This window comes from Abrus precatorius, unplaced genomic scaffold (assembly GCF_003935025.1).
Source record: "Abrus precatorius isolate BTA unplaced genomic scaffold, Abrus_2018 Scaffold10, whole genome shotgun sequence".
Classification (NCBI taxonomy): Eukaryota; Viridiplantae; Streptophyta; class Magnoliopsida; order Fabales; family Fabaceae; genus Abrus; species Abrus precatorius.
In genome coordinates, this window is record NW_020874292.1 from 1,237,485 (window position 1) to 1,260,677 (window position 23,193).

The 23,193-nt window shown below is 30.8% G+C and overlaps 2 protein-coding genes across 6 annotated transcripts; one reads left to right on the forward strand and one right to left on the reverse strand.

Annotated features, from left to right (window-relative positions):
* Positions 1–2,018: 2,018 nt before the first annotated feature.
* On the reverse strand, positions 2,019–7,227 carry LOC113867805 (uncharacterized WD repeat-containing protein C2A9.03). 5 transcript variants are annotated; one of them, XM_027503300.1, is made up of 9 exons: positions 6,982–7,227; positions 6,740–6,907; positions 6,555–6,641; positions 3,572–3,706; positions 3,372–3,479; positions 3,196–3,287; positions 3,008–3,113; positions 2,826–2,912; positions 2,019–2,732 (listed from the first exon to the last, which is right to left on the reverse strand). In XM_027503300.1, the coding sequence occupies exons 1-9, from the start codon at positions 7,123–7,125 to the stop codon at positions 2,328–2,330; spliced, it is 1,332 nt and encodes a 443-aa protein (XP_027359101.1). In that variant the 5' UTR covers positions 7,126–7,227; the 3' UTR covers positions 2,019–2,327. The 5 variants fall into 5 exon arrangements, with proteins under 5 accessions (XP_027359101.1, XP_027359093.1, XP_027359108.1 ...); XM_027503292.1 differs by having other exon boundaries at positions 3,372–3,482; XM_027503307.1 differs by having other exon boundaries at positions 3,372–3,482; positions 3,572–5,882; positions 6,982–7,223.
* A 2,072-nt stretch (positions 7,228–9,299) lies between these two features.
* Positions 9,300–18,097, forward strand: LOC113867121 (probable beta-D-xylosidase 7). Its single transcript, XM_027502161.1, has 7 exons — positions 9,300–9,464; positions 13,489–13,923; positions 14,070–14,369; positions 14,548–14,717; positions 14,813–14,910; positions 16,381–17,154; positions 17,508–18,097. Exons 1-7 carry the CDS (start codon positions 9,300–9,302, stop codon positions 18,095–18,097), a joined length of 2,532 nt encoding a protein of 843 aa, XP_027357962.1.
* The last annotated feature ends 5,096 nt before the right edge of the window (positions 18,098–23,193 follow it).

Here is a 23,193-nt window from a genome sequence, read left to right on the forward strand (position 1 = left end):
CATAAGCAATATGTAACACAATGTTAGCTTTCCTATGCTTCAGTGATGCAATTTATTATTCATATTTATATAATTGATAAGATATGCCATCAATAAGCACGGCTAGTAGAGTGCGTGTAACAAGATTATAATGAAATAGTCTTAATGATTCATAACATGTAAAAGAAGCAATTTCTAATGGGAGCCTTTGTGGATTTTGCTAATAATGTCTCATTAATAGCAGCAGCAACGAGCCTCACCGATTTTGAAGTTGGGGGTTATTCTAACTTTGCAACCCAACACCTACAAATGGGCCCTATCAATTTAGATCTCCCACAAAACTCATTTCCTTCAAACTAAAATGGAGCAAAAACGCAAACTATAAAGGGCCTATGTTCACATCACATTAATATAGCTCCGCAATAAGCCTACAAAATAGGAAGAGTGTGGCTTGTTCCCTTTGGAAATTTATTTTCACCAAAAACAATATCGACTTTGTCTAATGTTATTTTAAAACTTCTGTCATTGACATTTATATTTATTAGTTTTTTAAGGATTTCTCATATTTGTTACTAATGCCGAAAATGAATCGAACAATACGAGTTTCAGAAGAATACATTACAAATTGAAGGAAACAAATCACTTGCCGTTGAATGGTGATTAGTTTTATATTTTTTTTTATATATTATCAAATACAAATGTTAAGATAGTAAAATACAATGCATTTGGCATTTTCGAATGGATTTATTTTAGTACTCTTGGAATGTATATTTCCGCTCTTTTAACGTAAGACACTTGACCAATATGAGTTCTATTTTACTCTCCCTTAATGGTTTCGTGAGGTCTGAGAAGGATAGCACAGGTGTAATATCGTGAACTAAATTAAAACTAAAATAATATCTTTATAGATACCAATGAATCACGATGCAATACTAGTAAACTAATGAGTCGCTTCCACCTGTTGTGAATTAAGAATCAAACTTGGGCTTATCATCCAGGAACGGAACTCGTTCGTTCCAACGATACAAATGTTAATTGTTTGCAAAAGCAGGACGGTAGAATCCTAAATCCTGACGAAGATTTTGCCACCACCTCGCGTATACCTAATTATTGCCCATCTATCATTCTCTTGAAAATGACCGCTCGTTCTTAAGTCGGTTTCAAAAGGGACTCAACAACTAGTCAATTTTACAATTTATAACTAACCATCTGCTATTATAACTTCGACTTTTGAACAGATTCAAATCTTTCATTCACATTCCTCTAATCAGATATGGATTTACGATTACAACATTTCCCTTTGGTCAATTTAATTTGATGATATCTACAATAAAATTTTCGTATAATTAATGTAATGGGACATCAAAAGGAACAGGGTACTCCTAAATATTAAAATTCAGCCATTCGCAGGGGTTAGGGGGTTTCTTGCATGACTTAAATTATTGTCGTTTGCATGTGGATGGGACCTCTATTAGCCAGTGACTTCATCTTTCATGACAGGGCCATCAAAGTTATTGAATGAACGTCAATTCTTTATTTGTTTGGTCGGTAGTAAAATAATCAAAATTTGACATTTGGACACACAACTGTTCGTCGGCTTTAGAACAGTCATAAGCCAATTGAGTCCAATATGAATAGTATAGAATATAGATATTTAAAATGAATTTAAGGTATACCACGTTGCCTGCATCGACGGGACTACGCTTGTTTCCTTTTCCATCCACCGCCCGCTCCGACCCCTAAAAAAATGAGCTTAGGATATTACCCGCTTCGAATGTATTCGGTCTGTTTAATTTTCTCTGTTTTTGGTCAAATTGATTTTAATTCATATATTTACATTTAAATAAAATATATAACGACGAAGACAAGAAGAATAGTGGTCTTCGAGACAGATGCAACAGAGCTTGTTTCAACGATGGAAAAATGTGTTTTGGTGGGATGAAATTGAGCAACATCTGTTATTTCAACCTCGCTGCTAGTGGTAAAAATGTCAACTGCCTATCCATTCATTACTCAAAGAACAGGAAGACATTCATGTGGTAAAAATAAGTTTAAAGCAAAATAGAACGCTTGATTCCATAGTTTTTACAAACAATAGCAAGCACGGAAATTCATACAAAGGCAAAAATTAATCTATCATTTGAGCTCTAACTTTAAAAAAAAAAAAAAAAGCTCACAAGAGCACAAATTTACAATTGCTTCTCCACAAAATTTAACAGAAAAATAACCCTGTAAAACATCTCGACAAATCAAATTTTCAACCTAGTCAAGAAATCCTCTGATGGATATGCACGTGGAGCAGATAGCTGTACATCTTGAAGGCACTCCACTCCATTAAAACATGCAGTCTAGATAAGATAACTATTGTGGCGTTTTCTGATGAACTCTAACAAGCTACCATAGGTTCGGTCAGCAATACCCACAAATAGAGCCTCTGTGTCCGGGCTAAAGGATACACCAGCAATCTCGCCAAATAGATCTATTTCTTGACCTTGTACATAGCCAGAATGTGAGTCAAAAATATGAACGAAGTCTGCTGGCTCAGCCATGGCCAAAAACCGTCCATCAGATGTGAATTTTAAGGCTCTTATTGCACCCATTCTTCCCTTTAGCACAGCTATAGACTCTGAAGGATTCCTTATGTCCCACAACCTACATGTTGTGTCCTGATTCCCAGTGGCCAATATTCGTCCATCTGGGTGCCAAGCCGATGCAAAAGAGTAGTCTAAGTGCCCTTTTAGGCTCCCTGTAACCTGAGTAATTCCATAAGATATATAAAAAATCAGAAATCGAATAAAACATTAACGACAGTAAAACCTAAAAAACAACTGCAATATTGAACGTACCTTTCCGGTGTTAGCATCAGCTATCAAGCACTCCGTACTGTCCCCAAGAACAGCCAACAGCTTTCCATCCGGACTAACAGAAGCATTCTACAGAGTGACGTACGTAAAGGTAATTGTTATTTGCATAAAAGACTTTTAGAGTTGAAGACTACGTAGCAGGAATATCAGTTAATGACACTCACATTAACAGACCAATCATACTTGAAACACCCAAGAGAAGAAAAACTCTCCACGTCAAAAACCCGAACTTGGGAATCATTATTTGCCGTGATGGCCCTCAACGACCCACTGCAAAGTGAAGGTTCGGTTAAACCAAATCAAAACGAAAAATCAAAATTTCAAACTTGAGGTTCTGCATTTAGCTGCTTACATTGGATTGCGGTAAACATCAACAGCATTGGTTATGGCATTATCATCTGTAGTTATTTTACCGCAGAATGCTACTCCCGGATGACTCAAATTCTGGTCCACAAATAATTCACACACATTTAAAAAAGAGGCCTTCATATAGTTGATTATTATATTGAAAGAAATGATCTACCATACCTTGCAAATCAGCTCACCCTGAAAACCACCCGCCACCGTCAGGTTTTCCTTAACGGTCATGGTGCTTATTTGCACTCTGGAGACAGGCTGAGCCAAAAATCCATGACGCTTCTACAACAGAACATAAGAACACTCATATCCAAATATCCAATGCATTGAGTAGAAAAGAAACACATCTGATTAACTAAGTGGTTACATACAAGGGTTGGAATAATTGGTTTGGCTACATTAAGCACTTCTTTACTCCTTCGTAGTATCGAGGACCAATGCATCACTGAGTAGTTTTGCATTAGGTATACATCATGCTTTGAAGTTGCCCACAGCAAATTCCTCAGCTGCACAGACGTGAAAATGGATGACATCAATATCGACACCCAATTGGAAAAGAGAAAGAGTAGCATATAATTATGGTAAACAACCACCGATATCAATCTAAGCCTCATACTCCAGCATTGAACATGACCCGTTAATTAGAAATGTTTCTATCAAATAATATAACTGGTAGAATTAAGAATAGTAGTAGGGTATACCATGTCAGAGTATCGTGGTATGAAGTTATTGTATTAGTACATTGATTGTGATTTGTCTTTGTTCGTATGTCTATAATTTGTACTTGACTTAGATTACCAGTGTAAAAAGAGATAAAAAGGTCAGTGTTTTGCACAGCAAATTCTCTTTTCCCTTGTCCATAATAATCACTAAAATTTCAGCACTCTATATTCCGGAATGAGTTACACGATTACAAAATTATGCACTTATGAGTAACTGAAATCCTATTTTGTTAATTGGATGGCAGGAATTTTAATTGTGGCAGATGATATTGGTCTTAAAGCACAGAATTATATAGATAGTGGAGAAGGCCTTGTATCTATGAGTCAAAGATGGACATGAGGACGTCATGTGTGCCAGTGAGAGAACAAGGAAAACAGACGTAGAACAGAAAAGGCTTGGGTTTTAAAGTGTAAATACCAGAATGGTCGTTCCAGATTGAATATTACAATGTCATGGAAATAAATAATCACCAATATATGCAAAGTTTATGATCCCCGACAGGAAGGCAAACAAGAATACAAAACTTTCAGAGAAAACTTGACCATAAATGTTTCCAACAAATTAACCCAAGGGCTTTACTATGATTTAGGAACATCTACGTACTAGAGCAGTAATTAGGTAATAGGCTATAAAGGAGGAAAAGAACTACATAAAGTAAACAGTAAATCAGTAATTAAATGATAACTAATCTATATACAAGATGATCCTAGAAATATACGGCCAAGCATGAAGAGGCAAGGCCTCTTTTGACAACAACGAAATCAACACTAACTAATAACAGATATTGTTAGAGCCCTCTCAAATGTGGTTAGATATTTTCCTATCATACCATAAAATAAGGTCCTGCCAAGCTGCTCACTTTCCACCTGCTTTAAAAGCTGACAGAGAGAGAAATAGAAGGCCTAAATGTAGAAACAGGTTAAGCAATAAATTAAACTGCAGAAACAAATAATGCTACAGTCACTACGTTAACAGATATATATGAATTACAAAGGCAAATAAAATGCTTGTATAACGGAATGATCATACATAAAAAGTAGTAAAATAATAAAGTGAACCACCCATGGAGGTTCAAAATTATTTGAAGGTACAGAAAATGGTACAGACTATGGACACCTTAGCTTAAGAATTATTAACTCACAGTTGTTGCTGCATTGTTGCAGTTATAAGGGGCTATTCTACAACTGTATAAGCATAGAACTTACCAATATTACTTGTAAAAAAAGAAATAAATCCTTGTGACACAACTGCTGATGGCATTGCCCTAAGTTTTATTTGTAAAACAAGAAATAAATCCTTTTGACACAACTGCTAATGGCATTGCCCAAAATTTTATCTCTTGTAAATAAATTTTGAGATAAAAGGAACTCGAGACGATTTTTCGACCATGGAAACCTTTCCCCTCCCAGCTTTCGATAAAAGAGAACACCAATCCAGGACTAAAATATTGGGCTTCAGAATCCAAAATAGATTGTTGATTTAACCAAAATTAAAGTAACGTGGGCCAACTTTTACAGGGTAAGACTGCTAATTCCACTCAAAAGCAGTACAGGTATTATACATTACAATGAAACGTGCACGAAATCATTATTAGCAATCCATTTCAAACGTGGGAGAAGGTGGTGCAAAGTCGACAAAGCTCTGTTAGCATGATTCAAGTTGTTGCATGTGGATGTGGATAGGTGGCTGTGTGTGCACCGTCTTTATGTTGCAAGAAAACACATAATATAGATGGACCAAAATCTTTTCACAAGAAATCACCAAAAATTTAAGAATATCAAATCATACCATAGCCTTGATGCATCCATATCCATAAATTAGCATGAAACCGTCTTGTCTGTAGAAAAGAATATCCGGTGTCTATTGGAGATAATTCTTTTGAAAATTCTTTGTTTCTTAACAAAGAAAGCTGAATAACAACTAGGTTGAATAAGGCAAAAAAAATCCATTGAGAAACATCTGCCCAAAAAAACGAGGATTTCGGAATAAAAAAATAAAAAATCCCAGATTTAAAAGCCTTCAAGTACGGCAAAATATAAAGACCCTGCTGAAACATAAAGTAGATTCGCATTTTTTTATAAAAGACAAATCCGGGCATTGCATAAATTAAACCAATACAGAATTGTTCAAAACAGTTATTTACGTAATTATCTTACAGATTTAAGTGAGAGAAAATTATTTTCACACATTAATCTTGAAAACACATCAAACACCAACTTGGTTGGGAGTTTGTACATATAAAATACGAAAGAGATTAAATCCTTTTATAAAGGAGGAAGCCTTTAATTCCATCCGTGCGTAAAAGAACAACACAAATTCCATAATCCTGCAAAACTAGAATACCAAAATTATGCATCACAAAACTTTTCACCGTCAAAGTAATTAAAGCAAACAATCCATTTATCTGATAAAAACGGTTCATAAAAAAAAATAGAAATAAAAAAGTCAGCACTATAAGAAAGATAATAACACATCAGACAGATGAACGCAAACTTACGATGTTTCGTTATTCAATGACAATAATATATGCGTTTAAATGGAACAAGTAGCAGCTAATGGCAAATGAATCATCCCAACACCCCCAAATGTCCTGGAATTAACATAGTAAGTGGCGATGAACAAAGTCTCTACCTGGAAATGCACAATTGTCGATTTGACAAGCCTTGTATTGAACTGGAAATCATAGAAGGCCTCCCCCTTCTGCACCTTCAAACACTCCTGCAAACCCAGAAAAAAAAAAAAAAGGTTTAGCAACACGACACGAAGTGGTATTTATTTGTAACAAAGGCGTGAAACCAAAAAGCATAAAAAGCGACCTTATCGAGGTCCTGACGAGAGCGCGAAAGGTTCTCGTAGTTCTTATACTGCTTCAATCGAGTCTCGCGATACTTGTCTCTGCTAAAATTAAGCCTCTCCCACGGAATTCCCTGAATATCTTTCCCGTTTCTCGCTTCCCAAGCAGACGTATCCGTCTTCGCATTAGTCTGTTACAAAATCTCACCATCATCTCACCGATAGACTAAGCAAAATCTTTGAAAGAGTTGAGAATGAAATTTACCGTTGCAAAATCATCTTCAAAGTCGGAGTCCTGAGAATCGAAATCGGAGGTTGGTTGAGGAACAATGTCGTCGTCTTCGAATTCAGCGACGTCGAAGTAGTCATCGAAGACGTACTCGAGATCGTCGTTGTTAAAGTGCTCCATGATTGTTTTATGTTATTTTGATAGACACAGAAAGAGTACAAGGAGAAGTGATAACGAAAAGAAAGTGAGAAGAATATTTCGTTGCGTAAAGGGCGGAGAGCGAGAGGAGTGAGGGGTGTTGTACTTATAGACAGTGAAAGAAGGTTAAGGAAGTAGGAAGAAGAAAGGAGGTTGAGGGAGTGGGGTCCATTGGCCTTGCGGTATTAAGAGGAAGTGGAATCCGTGGGCTGTGCTGTGGGCTCCGTTTAACCGCCCGTTACTGTTCCTCCTCTGCCGTTACTTCTCATCACCTCCACGCCAGGGCCTTGGGTTGGCTTTCATTGGTGTGAACCCCTGGGTTAGTTAACCTAATTAGATATGGATAAGTTAACCCATCCCATTTATCCTTTACATATACTAGTCAATGAGACTTGATAAAATAACACAAGTTCATTAGCTTATGCATCCAAAACGTAAAATTCAACACGCACTAAAACCGTCATAACCCTATCTAACTTCCATGGCATCACTGCCGTACATGTGTATGCGTGTGAATCAAAAGTCACGCAGAAAGTGTTTTGAATTTTTCAAAACTATATTAAGGACACGACTTTGTACGTGGATGATTTTTTTTAAGTAAATTACCATATTTGAGTTTTACGTATAAAAAATATTATTAAAAATTTTAATCTCACCAGAATTTTATGTAGTCGTATTTTAAAATTTTAAACTTAATTAACATAGAATGCTCTCATATAAGCTGATTTGTGCTTTTAGACATAAATTTTAAACCTTTATATTCATTGATTATTCATCATGCATATTCATTAAGATGAATATTTTTAAAATAATATTTATTGAGCATATTATACTTTATTGATATTTGTTACAACAAACACAAAAAATAACATTATTATAAACACTTATTGCCAAGTATTATAAAAATTGTGGAAAATCAAAGGAAACTGCCACTTTGGAGTTCAACTCAAGATAGTCAATTTTTAGGCTTATGTTAATTTTATTTGAATTTTTAAAATTAAAAAAATTATAATCGTATTTTTAAATAGGAATTTTTTTAAAAATCAGTTAAAATATTTAAATTAAGCAATAAATGCATAATCATAATGCATTATAATAAATTTTAACACGACAATAATAATATAAATGAATGCATTATTATTATTATGTTGATGAAGGGAAGAAATTGAGAGAGAAAAAAAAACAAGAATATTTAATAAGAAATATAGTGAAAAACATTATGTTATTTAAATGAATAGAATTAAGACAGAAAATACAGAAGAATCACTTGTTTAGATAAATGAAAATTAAGTGTAAAAAGAAATAAATAATTGTCTAAACATATTTATATATTTTTTAAAAATTAAATTGAACAATTTTTTTATTTTTATGGTGTTATTTTTTATATTTATTGTTATAAAAATATTATTTTATTTTTCAATAAATTTTTTATATTTTAAAATAAACTAAAAATGTATAAAACTTGCTATTAGATAACAGCTTTGTTTCTATCAAAATCGCGCTAATCGAGGCGATACAGTATTTTGTTAGATTTCACAAAATTATTTTCTTCATTTTTCACTTCGGACAAACTTACAACACCTAAAAACAAATTTATTTATCTTCTTATCTTTCCGAGTCTCCGACATGTCAAACAAAGCATATGTGTAAGCTTGAGACATACAAAGTAACCTCCTCATCCCTGTCACGGTGTCTTCTCGCTGCATATTAAACAAAATAACATTTGGATTTTTCAAAATATACTTGTCATTTGATACTTTTAAAAATTACGCTAATGTATTATCATTAAATTACAAATAATTTTAAAGTTACTGACTTTACAATTATCTAAATCATCAAATAAAAATATTATTTTTTTATATTTTAAACAATGAATATATTTCAAATTTAGCATTTACTTTATACAGAAATAAAAAAAAATCTAAAAATATATGTTAAAGATAAAAGAAACTCTTAAAATATTTAAATTATTTAATTGAATGTAATTGTAAATATGGAGAAAGTGTTAGCAAATGTAAATAATGAAAACATAAATAATCTACTAATTACAATTTTAGTATATGAAAACTTACGTGAAAATTGTGGGTGAAAGAAACGTTTGAAAACAAGTTTAGCATAGATTGGAAAAAAGTTGAAGAGTGGTCCCCATTGAACCAATGGTTACTTCGGAAGGGGAAATGGAATCCACGAGTGGCGATTTGAGCAGTCCACGTGGCTGCCTGAGAGCACAGTTGAAGAAGCCTGGCGATCAGAGGTTTCGCCACGTGGCCGAACGTAGAACGGCTGGTCCACATACTTTGATTTCTCCAACAGCTAACACCGTTTACTCAGCGTTTATTTAACCATGATTAGTTTTGTTGAGTCGTTGACCTTAAAATCACGCAGCTCTGACCTAGTCAGTTAGCCTTTGTTTCACCGCCTCATCCCAGTTAGTACGAGGACCTTAGTATAATCAATTGTTTATTCAGCTATATCTTTTATTTATTTTTAAAGTGTTTTTTATATAAATATTATATATAAATGTTAAATATTTTCATCATTTTATTAAGAGAATTCACAAAATTAAAGGATAAAAAATATTTTTTTAAAATTTGACCCAAATTGTTTGAAAGAGTTACACTAGAAATCGATAAATTTTTAAAAAATTGCGGAATTCTCTTAAATTAATTTAGTCTAGTTCAATTTTTTGATATTAAATATTATAATTTTTAGAAAAAAATATTTTTAATATTTTAATATACATTATTAGACACATGTTAAAAAATATATTCAAAATTAATGAACAGATTAAAAATAATTAATATACTAATATCTTATATAAGTAATATAATAAAGTTGTCCATTAAAAAAATAATTAATTCATCCAAATTGTTTCGTTTTGATTTAAGTTTTATACTACAGTTTAACTAAACTAAATTGAACTGGAAGTATTTTTAATAGTCCAATGAAATAAAATGAAATGTTGTTTTAAATAGTCTAAACAACAAAATAGTTTTAAAATCATTGAATGATAAGCTTTTCTTCACTTTTAAATTAAGGAATCAAGGATATTAAGGCATGATTAAAATGCAGCTATGTGAAGGTCTAGTGCCATATGTAGTCATCTTGATGCAATCAAAATAAAGTTGATTAGCTAAAAGTAATGTTTAAATATATCGTTAGTTTTTAATTATTTATGTCGATTTTAATTTTTTATATTTTAAAGAATTTGATTTCTTTTAGTTTTCACAATGTTAATTTTTTAAAGTTTTGTCATGATACAATAAAAAACATCACTATATCAATAAATTCATTGACATAACTCATCAAAATATTTTTTATTTTTATTTGAATAATTTTTATAAACAAACTTATATTCTAGGAGCCATTTGAGTTTCTTAAAATAAGTCTTATGATGAATTTTACGACATAAATTATTGTATGAAAAATGAATTAAATATTAAAGGTATCCAAATTTGTTATGTGAAAAAAATTACTAAATCAAAATTGAATTAAATTATTGATCAAAAACGTATTTTATTAAATTAAAATTTTAGTTTTTACTAAAAATAGCACTGAAATATTTTTAAAAAATTACATTTAAAATTTATTATTAATTAAGTATTTTATTATTTTGCGGTCCAAAACGTACATAAAATCACATTAACGGAACATTAAACAAAACAAAAAAAGTTAGGGAAAAGCGGAGGTTCCTTGCGATTCACGGAAGAGAAACGGTTGGAATGAATTAGTTTTATATATATATATAAAATCAAATAATTTATCCTATATGATAATATATGAGTGTACTAAAAGATTACTTGTTATAATTATTTACAACATTTTAATAACCGACACTGGAAAGCACTGCCAACTGCCTAATTAGATAAGGTAACGAAGAAGATTAATTAGATAGGGAATTTTAATTAATTTGGAGTTGATGGGACACATTGCACTCAGAGGGGGTATTTTATTCAATTAATATTTTAACTTTTCGAGGCAGATATTTTTGAATAATAGGTTAGTTTTCAAGGTGTCGTCTCATAAGAAACTGTCTCAAACTGTTCTAATGTTTGATTTTTTTCAGAAGAGTGATGGTTCTGGTTCCATCAAATATCATTCATTACTCTAATTTGATTAACTTTCAATTTTACTTACGTTAAAGACAAGCTTTCTATTAATTAGAAAAGAAAGCGTGTCATTCTTTCTGAACTTGAAAATGGTAGCAATAAGATAAAGTGTCAGCAGCAATTGCTACGAGTCCATACGTTGTCATTTGAATAAGATAAAATTTAAAATAATGGATTTTTCAAAAATAAAATAAGTTGAAATGTGAAAAGTAAAATAAACCTTATTTTAGTTACATATTGATGCTGCATTTTTTTTCTCTCGCATCAACCTGATTTTTTTTTTTATCCAAAGTATTAAGGAATAAAGGTGGCTGACATGGGCCACTTTTCATCATCTTTGGGTTTAAACAGTTGTAGTCACTACCAACTTCCATGCCCAAGCCCGTTCGTCGCTGGAATTAAATTATTGGCTGAAAGCCCACTCTTTGAAAGGAAAAAGAATATTGACAAAAAAAAAAAAAAGGAAAGGAAAAAAATAATTATCGTTCTTTTCTAGCTCATTGGCATTTACAAAAAGTAGTTTTATCTAAACCAAATTTATCAAATATTCAAATTGTAAAATGCTACAACATTTTGTAGATTGAGATATAAAATAATAAATAAGCGGTGATGATAAAGTTAATTTAAGAATAATTATTGTCAAATTTTTTATTTAATATTTATTTATAAATATTAAATTTCATCAATATAATTAGTTGATTATTTTTTATTAAATATATTAAATTTATAACAAATTAATTAACACTTTACAAATAATATTGTATACATTTTTAAATATAAATAAATAATTACAAAATTACATATTTTTAATCGTATATTTTATCAAAATTTAGTAGACATAATTAATGTATTAGTATCATATTATTTAATAGTTGAATTAATACAAAATATTTTTATAAGAAGTTTTTGCTTAAAATAATTATAACAGAAGTATTCTTTTATGTCACTTAATTTCTATCTTAAAAAAGTATTTAACTTAATAGTTTAAGTTTCACGAGATTTGATCCTCGATACAGTATCAGAGTTTTAATCAATTAGTCAAGTTACAGAAGTCAAGTTAAATTACAGTGTTATTTATTTAAATAATTACTCATGTATTTCTTATGAACTTTTTCGAGTTATAAAATAATAAATAAGTTTAATATTTTTAGAATTTAAATGAAATGCATTAATAGTTTTTTTTTTTTATATTGTATCAAAATTACGTTCACAGACAGAATCACAGTTAATTTTTTTATGATATACACACAATTTATATATACAATTTCACTATAAATTCACCTCTATTTTATAATTTTGAATAATTATTTTTAAATAATAATATTTTTAAGAGTTACTCTTATGGTTGTTAAATTAAATTTTTTCCTATATTAATTTTTTTTTTGTTAAATTAAATTTAAATTAACTATAATTAATACACGTGATGTGAAATAATTAATATAAACAACTTTTTTTTTATTAATATCGATTAAAGACAGTATATTACTCAAAGCAATAAAACAATATCCCTGACATTCTTAACTCGATATATGTTAACGTATGTACATTGCTTTTAAATTTTTCTTCGTTAGACAAACTAAAATAGTTTACTGCTTTTAAAATTTTTATATATTCATTCACGTCATTATCAATTTTATTTATCCCTCTCAAACAACATATCTGATAAAATTTTAAAGTATTAATATATTTATTTGTATTTATAACTATTATATTTTAACTTCTAATAAAGTTTTACCTGTTGATTATACATTACGATTTATCCATAGGCATGAAAAATAGATATTCTTATAACTTTATCATAAAAATATTTAATAAATTGATTCAAATTTATAATGTCATATTACATAACAAATAAGACTTGTAAAATGCACGTGGCAAGAGTTAACACACGAAACACTTTTCGTGTACGACTTTTGGAGACAATTTAGTTTTGTTTTATTTTATTTTTACTATACTTTTGGGATATACAGAGTACAAATGTATATATGATCTCAATTTTTAATTATTTAAATAATAAAACTGAATTCAGTATTTCATATCATAATATTAATTTGAATCTAATGTTTACAATTAAAATGAATTTAATAATTTAACAAACAAAAACAAACAATTCTATTGAAAAGAACTGTACCATAAAATATGGTATAAAATGAAAAGAACAATAATTGAGAAAAACAACTGTAACACCACGTTATAGCTTGACATTGAACACCGATAGGTGGGTGCATTACTGCAGTATCGGTTTGAGGGTATGGCCCTCTCAGTCTCAGTCTCAGTAGCCTTTACCTTTACCTTTGTACCATTAATTTTCCTAACTCTGTTCCACGCCAATGCCCAGTTATCTGAGCCACCATTCGCTTGCGATTGGTCGAACCCATCCTCCAGATCCTACCCCTTCTGCAACCCAAAGCTTCCAATCTCTCAACGCACCAAAGACCTTGTTTCTAGACTCACATTGGATGAAAAACTCTCCCAACTCGTTAACACAGCCCCTCCCATTCCGCGACTGGGTATTCCCGGTTACCAATGGTGGAGTGAAGCACTGCATGGCGTTGGAAACGTTGGTCGTGGCATTCGCTTCAATGGCACCATCTCCTCTGCCACTAGCTTCCCTCAAGTTATCCTCACTGCAGCCACCTTTGACTCCCACCTCTGGTACCAAATCGCCCAGGTCAGGACTCACTCGTAGTTACCATTAAACTATGTTAGAATTTTAATGCACAATTTTAATTTGTCATTAAGGAAGTAACGTGTGGATTTGTTATCTAATTAATTATTTTTTTAAATTTATTTTGAATTTGATGTTCTGTGTTGAAGGCAATTGGAGTTGAAGCGAGGGCTATCTACAATGCTGGGCAAGCTATGGGAATGACATTTTGGGCTCCGAATATTAACATATTTAGAGACCCCAGATGGGGGAGAGGACAAGAAACAGCTGGCGAAGACCCATTAGTGTCTTCTCACTATGCAGTTTCCTATGTCAGAGGCCTTCAAGGAGATTCCTTCAAAGGAGGAAAATTCAGGGGTCATCTTCAAGCTTCTGCTTGTTGCAAGCATTTCACGGCTTATGATTTGGACAATTGGAAGGGCGTCGATCGCTTTGTTTTCGATGCTCGCGTAAGTTGTCATGTCACACACACACTCTAGTAATGTTTCAGGATTGTATATTCAATATTTGCAATGGTGGGTCTCTGATTGATTTGTATATGATGATCATGGGGTGGTTAATGCTTGTTTACTTTATCTCTTTTTGCCTTTTTCTGAATGTCCGGTATACATTATTATTATGATGTAGGTTACTTTGCAAGATTTAGAGGACACATATCAACCTCCATTTCAGAGTTGTGTACAGCAAGGACGAGCCAGTGGGATAATGTGTGCTTACAACCGCGTCAATGGGGTTCCAAACTGTGCGGATTTCAATCTCTTAACCAAAACCGCCAGAAAACAATGGGGTTTCCATGGGTGATTAATTAGTCCTTTGTTTTTATTTTCTAATTCTTTTAAAAGCAAGTGTTAATTCTTTCATAAAATGGAAAGTTTATGGGTGAAACAATCAGGTATATTACGTCGGATTGTGGAGCAGTGGGGATCATACATGACAAGCAAGGGTATGCAAAATCACCAGAGGATGCTGTAGCTGATGTTCTTCGGGCTGGTATGGTGGCACCCAACCCTTCGTTGTCGTTATCATTTATCTTTCATTCCCTTGCTTTAGGTGATAATAATAATAGCCATCATACTACTAATTACTAAATCTTGGCTATAATTGAAATCACAAAGTGAAATGGGTAATTTGTAATTACCTGATCGCAAGTTCCTTTTATGCTTTAAGCCTTTTTTTGTCGGTTATCAAGCCTTTGGATTTTATCCTTAAGCCTAAATTAATGGTAAAGTCTTATGGTTAGGCCCACACTACCAGGCTGGCCCCAGTGCCACTACCCATTATCTCATCTTGGATCTCTTTTATTTTGTGACAATTATTTTTTTATTAAGTTTAGGGAAGGGGAATTATTCTTTTTCACAATTATCCCTTTTTAAAGTTTCTTATATCAGTTTTCTATTTAAAGAACGACCAATTGCATAACTTTTACTTTACTTTATATTCAAATATATGTTTTTCTTTTAAAGCATTTAAATTTTATCTCTTCGGCTCAATCTGTTCTTGTCTATATGTCTTTCTTTTTCTCGATTTCGCCTACATCAATGAGCCCCCAAAGAAGACTTCCTTTCAGCTAACCTTCCACAGCCGTGAGTGTCGATCATTCTTCTTTACATGATGACACTTACGTCCTTACAAATTAAAATATTTACACTTGTGCACAGTAAAATGTCCAATTGGAGAGATAATCACGAGTCATCATTGGACACGATTCCACAGTTAACACTCTTTACACCCAAACAGAAAAAGATAAATGTCATTTTTGGGCCATGATTTTCGTATACATATTTTATAAATCACACACACTCTTGAAACTGGCCCAATTAAAATTGGGCCCAAACCCTTTCTCGTGAGTCCAGAAAGAAACGAAGAACCTGCTGTTCTCTCTTTAGACATGCGGTTGACAAAAAAAAATCTTTAGACCTGCGCTTTTTTGTTTTTTGGTCGTGGACCCACGCTTCTTTCGTGGAGCTGCTTGATTGCTTTGGACCGAAAAGACCAAAAACGTATTATAGTATTTATACAACTAAAGCTATTCAGGTATAATACTTCCATCGACTTAAATAAGTTTTTGTTCTAATAAATATTGTGTTTTTTAGAATTGATCTCTATAAAAAAGATTTATTAGTATTTAGTCTTTAATAAAAAAACAAATTTTTTATCCTTTTAATTTAAATACTAATAATTTTTTTATAAGAACTAATTTTTAAAATAATATATATAGGTACTAAAAATTCTTTTAAACTACCTAAATCTATTGAAAATGTTAACTAGTACCTTAAGAGTACTGCTTAACAAATTATAATTTTATTTTTTTTGAAAAACCAAAAAGTACACCTACTCTATGATTTTCAATGCATTTCAACACAATTTCTAACAGACCATAAATCTGTTAGAAAAGATATTAAGCAATTAGGTATGTATTTTCTAGATTTCATGCGATGCTTAAGTTTATCAAATTTGCAGGGATGGATTTGGAATGTGGTTCTTATTTGACAGACCATGCAAAATCAGCAGTGCTGCAGAAAAAATTACCTATATCTGGAATAGACCGTGCTCTTCACAATCTGTTTTCCATTAGAATGAGGCTAGGCCTGTTTGGAGGAAATCCAACCAAGCTCTCATTTGGCATGATTGGTCCCAATCATGTGTGTTCCAAAGAGCACCAATATCTAGCTCTTGAAGCTGCAAGAAATGGCATTGTCCTCTTAAAGAACTCTGCAGCACTTCTCCCACTTCCAAAAACAAGCCCCACTACTTCCTTAGCGGTGATAGGTCCCAATGCCAATGCTTCTCCGCTAACTCTTCTAGGAAACTATGCTGGCCCTCCTTGTAAATATGTCACAATATTACAAGGGTTTCAGCACTATGTTAAGAATGCGGTTTATCACCCTGGCTGTGATGGTGGACCAAAGTGCTCTTCAGCTCAAATAGACCAGGCAGTTGAAGTTGCAAAAAAAGTTGATTATGTGGTGCTAGTTATGGGGTTGGATCAAAGCGAAGAGAGGGAAGAACGTGATCGTGTTCACCTTGACTTGCCAGGCAAGCAACTGGAACTCATCAATAGTGTTGCCAAAGCCTCTAAGAGACCAGTTATTTTGGTGATCCTTAGTGGAGGGCCAATAGATATCAGTTCTGCCAAATATGACCCCAAAGTTGGAGGCATCCTCTGGGCCGGTTACCCCGGGGAACTTGGAGGCGTTGCACTTGCACAGATTATCTTTGGTGACCACAATCCAGGTGAATTTTCCTTTTAATTGTATTATAAATAAGGGTCTCTTATATTTCAAACGTCTTTCATTTTAACTTCTATATCAAACTTTTCGTCACTGACTCTGTGAAATTTTGTTTACTTTTTTAATTTTTTTTCACTGTATTTTTACAAGGGCATCAAGGACTGAAGTAAATGATGTTTTGAAACATTTTGCAAAGATAAGGATTAAAGTGACTAATAGTTGTAATGCCAATGAATTAAGTGGAGGTTTACTTGTATTGTATCCATGAACTAATGAACAAACATTAAAAGGCCTAGTAGTTTACATATTCAAGTTTATTATTCAAATGTTGTGCTGTTTGTCATCAATACAATGCAGGAGGAAGATTACCAATGACTTGGTACCCAAAAGATTATATCAAAGTACCAATGACAGACATGAGGATGCGAGCTGATCCTTCAACCGGTTACCCTGGGAGAACTTACCGATTTTACGAGGGTCCAAAGGTGTATGAATTTGGCTATGGACTAAGCTACTCAAAGTATTCCTATGAGTTTGTTTCTGTGACACATGACAAGCTTCACTTTAACCAATCATTCACTTATATGATGGTCGAAAATTCAGAAAACATCAGATACAAATTAGTTTCAGAGTTGGGTGAAGAAACCTGCCAAAGCATGTCAGTCTCAGTCACGGTGAGAGTTGAAAATCATGGAAGCATGGTGGGGAAGCATCCTGTGTTGCTATTTATGAAACCAAGAAAACATAGAACTGGAAGTCCCGTGAAACAGTTGGTGGGTTTCCAGAGCGTATTGCTAGATGCTGGGGAGAAAAACCATGCCAGATTTGAGCTAAGTCCTTGTGAGCATCTTAGTAGAGCAAATGAGGCTGGTGCTAAGGTAATAGAAGAAGGGTCTCATTTGTTGCTCGTGGGTGATCAAGAATACCCAATGGATATCATTATCTGATGCTACGGATTTATTCTTCAATAAGGTAAAGCATGATTCACTTTGGGATTATGAGACCATGAAATGTATTATAATTTGATTCCTTGGTCCACGGTATTCGCATATGAAATTCAAATGAACAAAGCACCATTTCAGTATTTTGCATGTAAAAATTGGTCCTCTTGGATTATGGACCCCGGATAAACCCGGTCACTGAAATGAACCCTATGCATCATCTAATAAAATTCTTTTATCCTTTTCATTTCTGGATACTGCTTCATTTGTATGGTCACAATATCGTGGACATTCCACGATACTTGTGTTCCATTGTTCATTCTGAGGAGAACAAAATTCCGTTTTCTATCTGTTGTAAGCTTTCGATCTGTTGTAAGCTTTGTTAAAAGTGATGTTAGATAGGCCCAAGTTCCCATGAAGCAAATATTATTACGTTTATTTAACTAATTTGTTTGTATGTAGAGCATAATTCAATCTTTGAATATATTGACTTGTTTTTAATTTTGTGCTTTCGTCAACACTCAACAAGGATAAAAACTACACATGTATTAGGCTAAAAGTCATGTGATTAGATAATTTGATTTCTAAATGTTGTTTTTTTTTCTTCCAGATTTGGCCCTAAGATATTTTGAACGGTTTGAATTTAAAAAAATATTTTTAGTTTTACTTCCAATTACAAAAATAACACTTTTTTTTAAGAACTGAACAGCTAAGGAAAAAACGAATTACGCTAAAAAAATTGAAGATATGCTGAATGTTCAAAACTATTGCGGATGATGGATAACGATGCAGTAGTGGGGAGTGTAACACCAAAGTGGTGGTGGGAGGCCTCATTCAGGAGTTGAGAAGGTTTGGTGTCTGTCGGTGAATAAACAAATACATTATCTTACTATGTCCATATTTTATCGTTTAAATTATAATTATCGTTATATATATAATATGACTATGATTTGGTTGAATGGAAAGAGAAACATAAATAAGGATGCATTTTTTTATTTAATTAATGAGTAAAAAAATATTTTTAAAGTAAAAATTTAATTTTTTTTTTCTCTTCTTATTCTCTCTTCAACTTAAATTGTAATTTTTTTTACTCTCCTTATTTTCCTTTTCTATGAAACAAGGCGAGCGTTGGTCTTTACTTTTCTTGTAGCTGACATAGGAAGACAAGAGTGACACATATCCGTATTATCTTATTTTCCTTTAAGGTGGTCGAGAAAAAAAAAACACATACACTTTTAGCAAGTATCCAAATAAGATTATCACTCAACATAGAAATGTTTAGACGTATTATTATTATTATTATTATTATTATTATTATTAAGTAGTTTAGATACCCTACATAATCTGATTAACATTTGACATACAGTCTTTAAATTGAATATAGTGGCATCTATAGTTATACTATATCGTACATTCCCAAGAAATTAGACTCCTGTAAAGTAAGAATTGCACTTTTAAAAAGTTTAAAACTATAACTATTAATTACAAAATTAATAATTATAATTGTGGCAAAGTATAATCACATACTAATTCTGTTGCTATTTATTTGCAGAAGAGAAGAAAAATATTGTTTTTATTTATGTTTATGTAAAAGTTTTAAATAATACAATTTGTTATTTTTTTTCCACTAACGTCCTTTTGTTTATTTTTAAGTAGTTTAAGAGTTAAAAATTTACTAATAAAAGATAAATTAAAAAGATTAATAATTAATTCTAATAAAATAATTATTTTTAATATATATATATATATCTTTTTTAAAAAATAAATAAGAACAAAATACTATATAATAAATTATAAAATTTGAATTAACGATTGTAATTATGCACTTTCTTCCTTAAAATATATTTGCATAAGACAAAAGTCTCTTTTTCACCGTGTTTTCAATATAGATTAATGTAATAATTTAATAACATATTTAAAATCATGTTAAATATAAATAATAGTTAAAATAAATATAAAATTATAGCTAATTAAATGTGAATTTAAATAATACTAAAAACTTTAATTATTTCTGCATTTTGAACAGATTAACAAAAATAAATCACATGTATCCAAATCAAAATTTAATGAATTAGAAACCCAATTTTCCACGTATGACCAAACAAATGGTTACATTACAGAAGAAATTTCTCCTCCCCACGGCTCTATCGTACGGTGACAAACCAGCCACGAGAGACTACTAATAAACTGGTAGATGACAATTACGTCATTTATGGCTTTAACTTCAGAAAAACGAAAACTCAATGAAACACGTATTGTTGAGTGGTACTCCATTCTGCGTACCAAATCAATGGAACATAGGGAAAATCGCAGAGTAGATAAGGATTTATTACATTTATTAAAGCTGCACCGATTAATCAGTCGAGTTTTGAAAAAATGTTTAATCTTTTTCTGTTGCTTTTAGTTTTATTAGGAACTATACTTGTTTTAAAGTTCACTATACTTCCTTAAGCGCCTGATTGATTTTTCATTGAAAATCATGAAAATTGATTATTTTATAATGAAAAATTTGGAACCTTAATAATCGATTTGTAAATCATGATAACCTTTGATTTTAATTTTGAAAACTCGATCCATCGATCGTATTGGATCATCCGAAAAACAATCAGGCACTAAAAGCATTTGTCAAAGACGATATAGAGAAGTAAAAAATTTCAACCTATAAATAGGTGTTGTATTTATGGTGCTGGATTTTGAGAGGAAACCCAATTACTCTGACAACAACTCAGGTGATAGATATTTAGTTATTATCAATGTAAAATTGATGCTTTTTTTGGCAAAATTTGAAATAAAGTTATATTGTTGTTTTTTAAAATAAAAGTGTGTCAGTGCACCAACCTTTTATTGTTATTTTTAGTATGTATTTTGACTTTTTTTTATTTTTCATATTTTTAAAAATATTTTTTAGACATAGGTAATTCCACACATGTACTTAATTTGTTACCCGCAAAAAAATAAAAATAAAAATTCTCTGGTAAATTATTAATATACAGATAAATTGACACAGTCTAACTGATAATGTGTCGGTAATGAACCAAAGGCCCCAAAACAGAATTTATTTATGAATAACAAGAACCCCACTAAAAAAATAAAAAAAAAACTAGCAGAGATAGAGATGTTTAAGAATTGATTCAAACACTACCAAATGATTCAAAATTTATCTAAAACCTGATTTAGATTGAGCCTTAAATTTTCTTAGATGAGTCTAAACAAAGCATGAATATATATATATATATTGGTTCCTATAAAAAAAAATTTAGTGCATACATATTTCAAAATTATTAACTTTAGATTTTATTTATAGTTAAATGATAATATGACTAACTTAGATACTGTTATGTGTCACTTTTCCATGAAATAAAATTAGTGAAAGGAACTACAATCAATATATATTTTTAAAATATAAAATAAAAATTATAAAAAGTAAGGTTAAAATTTAATATATTTTAAGGAAAAAATATTTAAATTACACATATACAAAACTTTAAGAATTGGACTCAACAAGCCCTGTGCCTTTTCTTTTCCTTTCAGAATCTTTTAAAATATTTTCTTAATTTAACTAAGAATACTTGATAAATGTTTTTGAGAAGTATAATTTTTTTAAAAATTTAACATATTCAAAACTTAAAATGTATCTATTATATTTTAAAAAATTAAACTATTTATCAAAAAAATATTAATAGTATTTGTTTGCATTTTTTTTAAAATATTTTTTAATTTAAAAATGCAAACAAACATGCTCTAAATATTTTAAAATCTTAATAATAACTTCATTTTTGTTTTACCATTACGTTTCGATTCAAGTAATGACGAAGGCACTGAAATTTACACTTAAGTATATGCTTGTTTATAAACTAGATAAATAATATTGGTCCAGCACATAAAGTGTTACAGGTTTTGGATGTTGCACGTGGAGACTTCACCACAGGAAATCAATAAATATACCTGAAACCTACCAACAATTATCCATAAAAGTTAAATGCATAATCAGTCGGTCTTTGTAATATTTTTTAATTAATTCCTCTGAGTAAAAATAAATATGAGAAGGTTAATGGATAATTTTTCTTTAATCTAAAATATACTAAGTTTAAGAGGTATTTGAAAAAATTATATATATATATATTCTGTTCATAGATGTCACTGGCCCATAAATGGTGAGGTTTGAACACAAAACACCTAATAAAACAATTCAACACACACACGAATACAGTGAAACTTTACGTCACTGGGTCAAATTTTTTGAGTTAATTTTATTATTTTATTGATTATATATGAAACGTATGACTTAATTTAGTTAATATGTTAATTTGAACACATATTATCCTAAAAAATATCTAATGATATTTAAATATATTATGAGATGTTTTGTGTCTTCGAAATAACAGTGACACAATATACATAACAAAAACAAGTTGAATGATAATTAAAAAAATTTAAATTATATTTAATATTTTTCCTTATAAATAAAAAATGAATTTGCAATACTATAGTATTTAATATTTGTATTTATTATATTTCCTACTGATACGTGTAAGAATCATAATTTTGTTCTTATTGTATGTAAAGTAACATAACTTAGTTTTTTAACATTTAAAAATCGTATAAATTATGTAATATACATATTTTCATTTTTTAATTATTTATTGTAAATAAAATTAATTTATTATAATGAAATGCATGAAACAAAAGTATAATTAGCAAATAATAAGTATCGTGATTACGTTTCAACAACCACTTAATTATACAAACTGGTTGATGGACAATTAATGTAGTTTGTACACAGTTTAGGTCTTACTATTAATTAGTATCTTTAGATTTTTGGCTAACAAATTATTAAATAATCTTTTTCTATTAAAATTATGGAGTGTTAAATGCATATTAAAAAATTGATAAAAATATATTAATAATATGTGAAATCATTTTGACACTGAATTTCTTAACTAATAGACTAATTAATACTTTATAATTTGATCTTCAAGAAAATTGAAACTTATAGTGTGTGATACGGAGTACAAGACATTACTGGATGAAGAGAATGCATTTGTGAAATTCTTGCAAAAAGAAAATATTAGCAATATATTTTTAACACAATTTTAAATATA